Source organism: Meles meles, chromosome 8, assembly GCF_922984935.1.
Source record: "Meles meles chromosome 8, mMelMel3.1 paternal haplotype, whole genome shotgun sequence".
Classification (NCBI taxonomy): Eukaryota; Metazoa; Chordata; class Mammalia; order Carnivora; family Mustelidae; genus Meles; species Meles meles.
The window spans coordinates 100,034,818-100,041,279 of NC_060073.1; the positions used below are offsets into that span (position 1 = coordinate 100,034,818).

The 6,462-nt window shown below is 38.1% G+C and overlaps 1 protein-coding gene across 1 annotated transcript; it reads right to left on the reverse strand.

Annotated features, from left to right (window-relative positions):
• Nucleotides 1-1,668: 1,668 nt before the first annotated feature.
• On the reverse strand, nucleotides 1,669-2,601 carry LOC123949021 (olfactory receptor 145-like). The gene has a single exon (XM_046016294.1). It carries the CDS (start codon nucleotides 2,599-2,601, stop codon nucleotides 1,669-1,671), a length of 933 nt encoding a protein of 310 aa, XP_045872250.1.
• Between the last annotated feature and the right edge of the window lie 3,861 nt (nucleotides 2,602-6,462).

A 6,462-nucleotide genomic window follows, 5' to 3' on the forward strand; every position in this document is an offset into this window, starting at 1 on the left:
TCTCTTCTAGTCCCATCCATATTGATACAAAAATTGGGGATTCATCCTTTCTGATGGAGGCATAATAAGGGACTAAGGATTTTTGAAGTAGTCATCTGTTTGTGTTTTCTCAAAATAAAAATAGTCCAGTATCCTATACCAGAAAAGAAATTGTCAAAATTGGGTTTCTTTAGCCTATTAAATTCCTTGACTGGTGTTCTAGAAAGTTCAGTTAAACAGTATCCATTTTTCCAAAGAAGACATACAGATGACTAGCAGACACGGGAAAAAATGTTCAACATCACTCATCATCAGGGGAATACAAATCAAAACTATAATGAGTTATCACCTCACACCTGTCAGAATGGATAAGATAAACGACAGAGGAAACAACAGATGTTGGTGAGGATGACGATAGAGAGGAAGCCATGTGTGTATGTGTGTGTGTGTGTGTGTGTAGATATATATACACACATATATATGAATATACATACATACATATATATTTGAATATATATATGTTCATATGTATGAATGAATGAATATTCATATATATATATGAATATTAGCCATAAAAAGAATGAAATCTTGACATTTTCCAAGACATGCATGGAGCTAGAGAGTATTATCCTTAGTGACATATGACAATGAGAGAAAGACAAATACCATATGATTTCACTTATAAGTGAATTTGAAAAAGCAAATGAATGTGGTGGAGGGAAGAGAGGCAAACCATAAAACAGATTCTTGACTAAATACAGCAAACAGATTGCTAGAGGGCAGGTAGGCAGGGAAATAATTTAAATGGGAGATGTTGATTAAGGAGGGAACTGCTTGTGATGAGCACTGGGTGTTTGATGTGTGTGATAAATCCTGAAATTCTATACCTGAAACTAACACAACACTGTATGCTAACTAACTGGAATTTAAATAAAAACTTGAAACTAAAAGAAAAAATAATAATAAAGAAGAGCAAAATAGACTACAAAGAGTAGAAGACATGAAGTTAGAGGCTAATCATTTAGTCTAAATTCTTACTTGATAAACCTGTGTGACTTTAGGTAAATCTAATTACTCTGAGCTTCACTTACCCAGCCATACAATAAATTTTTTTTCTGATCAGTTATGTGTTGGTTTGACTGTACAAAGGTAAAAAGAAAAATCTGCCAACAAAACTATTGTTACCTGATGTGTGCATATGCAAAATGGGTTAAATTTGATTGCCCTTATGGAATCTTCAACATCTAGCATTAAAGTGGACATATTCTTCCCAATTGGAGGATGGAAAATGGGAGTATAGAGTATCTGACACATATTGTAATACCAAGTGGCAGATAAGAACACCCCAATAATATAATTTCACATAGTAGTGTTACCTATTTTAATCCTTTAAAAATAATTCGTCATGTTCCAGAGGAAAAAACAAGTTCAAAATGAAAATGGGAAAGAGAGACAACATGTTTCTTACTTAGTGCTATTAGTAAACAGAACAAAAACATGGAGAAGATATTGTGGCATTGGTGAGGTAGAGAAGACCTACTTCATAAAGACTAAGAATAAATTGTGAGACTCAAACTTCTTTTACCATGTTAGTAAAAAAGGTCAGGAAGATTCCCACTAAAATTACTTTATTTAAACACACAGAATCGCCCACGTGTAATGAACTACATGGACAGGCAATGTTTCTGGTCAAAACTGTATCTGATTCAGAGTTTTCTTCACAGCATGTTTAATGTCTTTGTTTCTCAAGCTGTAAATGAAAGGGTTCATCATGGGAACCACATTGGTATAAAAGACAGAGGAGATTTTTCCCTCATCCATAGATCCAGCAGAAGACGGTTGAAGATACATAAATGCACCAGATCCAAAGAAGAGAGAAACAGCAATTATGTGGGAGCTGCACGTGCTGAAAGCTTTGGACCTGCCCTCAGTGGAGCTGATGCGCAGGATGCTGGACAGGATGAAACCATAGGAGACAAAGATGGTGACACTGGGCACAGTCACATTGATGCCCTCCACAATGAAAACCACCAGCTCATTCACATAGGTGCTGGTGCAGGAGAGCTGGAGCAGAGGGAGAATGTCACACAAATAATGGTTAATGGTGTTTGCATCACAGAAGGTCAGTCTCAGCATGCATCCTGTGTGAGCCATGGCACCTGAAAATGACACCAAGTACGAACCAAGCATAAGGATGGAACACACTTTGGGGGACATGGCAACATTATATAAGAGTGGGTTACAGATGGCCACATAGCGATCATAGGCCATTGATGTCAGCACATAAGCTTCAGAAATACCAAAACCACAGAAAAAGTAAAGCTGGGTCATGCATCCCCTGTAGGAGATAATATTTTTCTTAGATATGAAGTTAATCAGCATTTTGGGTGTATACACAGAAGAATAACAGAGGTCTATGAAGGACAAATTGAAGAGGAAAAAGTACATGGGGGTGTGCAGGTGTGCATTCAACAAGATTAGAGTTATCAAGCATAAATTTCCCAACACAGTGACCACATACATGAGTAGAAACAGGCAGAACAGTGGGAACTGGAGATCTGGTAATTCTGTTAGCCCCACAAGAATGAATTCAGTCACAAAGGAAGCATTTTCAGGAGGCATTTTTCTCTAAGGGGATCTGTGAACATAGGAGAAAAGTTACACAGAGAACAATTCAACATTTCCTACCATATCTCCTCTTACAGAAGTTGGGTTTGTACTGGGAATATTTGAGACTACCCGAAACTGGATCCACAGAATCTGCTTTGTCATTATCGTGAATCTAATGACATAGACATTCTTTTATTAGAGTCTTTATAAACTGTAGAAGCAAGCACATTCAAAATCCGGCCTACAGTATGTAGGCCAGTGCTTCCGTATGCCAATTAGACTGCTGTGAAAACAAAAGGTTAAGGGAGAAGATTGGACCAGAAGAGAATCACCTCCTCTTATTTCATTTCTTTGACCACATGATTCCTCCCCTAACCAGTAAAATGGAGTCAGCCACCCTACCAACCTTGTGCTGGTCTATAATGGAGTTTTGATGTGGTGTGGTAGGAATGAAGAATGTTGTTTCTTATCCAAAAATAAAGGACCAGGGAGTCTAGGAGAGTTTAAGTTCCTGCCCCATGTCACAGAATAAAAACTAAAAATATACAGAAGTGAACATTCTGTGCATGGAACTGCCAATAAATTGCACCTTTGAAACCTAATAATGTCTCTGAAACTTCCCTGCACGACCATCCTCCCCTAAACAGGTGCTTCTACCAATTTCACATGAGTCTGAGAACTGCAAATACTAGAAAGAAACTGGCATATCTTAAATCTCTGGACTTCCATCACAAAAGGAATACATGAGTATAAATAGAATTCGGAAACTCACCCTCCAAAGGCAAGAACACCTTGGTCTTTCCTTGCTAGTATTACCCCTGTGTTCCTGAAAGGGCAATTTAGTCTCCAAACTTTTGCTTCTTTTGAGTCTGTGAGCAAGCAGCCCACAATTAATTTCTGATGTGTCTTGGAAATCCTTCTGAACTATACATAATAATTTCTGATTATGAGTCCTCTTAAGCAGCAGACCAAAATAAACAGCCTTTAGTATTGTCATTTGGCAGAAAACTTCAGGTGAGTGAAATGGTATAATGCACTCAATTATAAACAGGTCAGAAGCTTACTAGGTCTCTTCCACAGGGAATGGTTTCTGATGTAATAGGGTATTGAGGAGATGTATTTACACAAAGGACAACAAGGTGTCTCGAATTCTTTAGAGATTCAAAATTTTACTCAAGGTTTCCCTCCAGTGTAGGTAATGGACATCCCCCAAGGGGACCCAAAAATAAATTCCAATTTCTTGTTCAGCAAGATGGCAGAAGAGATAGCCCTATTCCCTCCAATCCTCCATGAACACACTGATTCGGAAACATTCCATGTACATATTCTCTATATAAGAAATCTGAACAGTGGTTAAAGTAGTCCTGTTCCCAGTTAAAGCATGAATCTAGTCATATTGGAACTGCCAGGAAAATTCTAACTTTCCTCTTGTTGTAACACTTTTTCTTGCACATCACCTTCAAATTGGGACAAAACGTCCCAGTTGCTATATTGTCCCTGGGGAGGGAAAGAATTGCATCATGTATCCAATGCCCCAACATTTACTTGGTGTATCCAGAAGACTGGATTCTAGATAGTCTGTGTCAGAAAGCAGAGGGGATACAAGACACCAGTTGTCCATGGAAAGATACAAAAAAAGATGATAGTTTGGGCTGGAAATCACCAGAGCTCCTTCCCCTGTCTCAGTATAGAACAAGCAAATGAAAACCCTTTCTTACAGCTTCTCCCTGGTGAGAATAAAATGTGCACTATGCATCTAGTAACACAACTTATCTCTGAGCTCCCTAAGGAAATTACTTCAGTGTTGCTTGTTTTAGAACACAGATCCAACACAGCACAGTATGGATGGATGCAGGGGGCATAGGAATGCAGGGGTCCTGCAACTCAGAACAAAGAAACAGGTTTAGATGGCACCAAATTGAGAGGCCTCCAAAGTCTCTGACCAGGCTTGGTGGTGCTACCTTATCTAATCCCAGGCCAGTCCATGAATGTTAGGACAGATGGGTGTTCTCTATAATGTGCAGACACCTATGCAGAGAGCCAATGAAAATGGATGCAAATTGAAATACATTCAAAAAGCAATAAAAGAAATCTCCAAACTAATATTGATGAAATGAAAATATGTGATTTACCTGACAGAGAATTAAAATGAGTGTCATAAGATGCTCACTGGAGTCAGAGAACAATACACAAACCAAGAGAAAAATTTCAAAGAGAGACAGACAATTTTAAAATTACTAAACAGCAATCATGGAGCTGAAGAATACATATCTAAACTAAAAAATTCAGCAGAGGGGTTCAAGAGCAGATGAGATAGAACAAAAGAGAGGATCACATGAATTTGATTAAAGATCACTATAAATTATTCAGTCAGAAGGGCAAAATGAAAAAGAACAGAAAATACTGAAGAAAGGCTGAGGGACTTATTGGATGCTACCAAGTGGATGAATATATGCATTTCAGCAACCCCAGCAGGAGAAGAGAGGAAGAATCAGAAAACATATTCAAAGAAAAAAAAGGCTGAAAAATTACCAAATCATGGCAACTTCCCAATACTGTGACCAGTTTATACAAAGATCAAACCCATAAAAACTGGATAATGAATACATACATACAAAGACCAAGGGTCAACTACTTATCCATGCTCTAGTTTACTGAACTGAAATTCTGAAAGCATCAACACAAAAGAAGCCCCTGCCTTATAAAGGAACACACATAAGGATAGCTGCAGATCTCTCAAGAGAAACTTGGAAAGCCAGAAGGGAGTGGCATGATATATTCTCCATGATGAATGGGAAAAACTGAAGACAAGAAGAGTCTGTACAAGAAAGCTATCATTCAGATTAGAAGGAGAGGAAAGAGTTTCCCAGACAAACAAAACCTAAGGAGTTCATGACCACTAAACCAGGACTGCAAGAAATATTACAGGAGACTCTGACTGGGAAAGAAAGACCAAAAGTGACAAAGACTAGAAAGGAACAGAGAAAATCTCCAGAAATGATGACAAACAAGTAATAAAATAACACTAAGTTCATATCTATCAATAATAACTCTGAAAGTAAACGGACTAAATGTTCTAATCAAAGCATGTAATAAGGTGTCATCATGGATTAAAAAAATAAGATCCATCTATATGCTGCCTCCTTGTAGAGACTCATTTAAGACCTAAGATACCTACAGATTGAAACTGAGAGGATAGAAAATATTTACTATGCAAATGGATCTCAAAGAAACCCACAGAACAATAATTTTATCAGACAAACTAGATTTTTTTTTCCAAAAAAATTTTTTTAATAAACATATAATGTATTTTTATCCCCAGGGATACAGGTCTGTGAATCGCCAGGTTTACAAACTTCACAGCATTCACAATAGCACATACCCTCCCCAATGTCCATAGCCCCCTCCCCCTCTCCCAATCCCACCTCCCCCCAGCAACCCCCAGTTTGTTTTGTGAGATTAAGAGTCATTTATGGTTTGTCTCCCTCCCAATCCCATCTTGTTTCATTTATTCTTCTATCCCCCTAACCCGCCATGTTGCTTCTCCATGTCCTCATATCAGGGAGATCATATGATAGTTGTCTTTCTCCGATTGACTTATTTCACTAAGCATGATACGCTCTAGTTCCATCCACATCGTCGCAAATGGCAAGATTTCATTTCTTTTGATGGCTGCATAGTATTCCATTGTGTATATATACCACCTCTTCTTTATCCATTCATCTGTTGATGGACATCTAGGTTCTTTCCATAGTTTGGCTATTGTAGACATTGCTGCTATAAACATTCGGGTACACGTGCCCCTTCGGATCACTATGTTTGTATCTTTAGGGTAAATACCCAGTAGTGCAATTGCTGGGTCATAGGGTAGTT

Bases quoted from the DNA above. Each gene is read 5' to 3' on its own strand.
- LOC123949021 (XM_046016294.1), bottom strand. From the start codon at position 2,601: ATGCCTCCTGAAAATGCTTCCTTTGTGACTGAATTCATTCTTGTGGGG.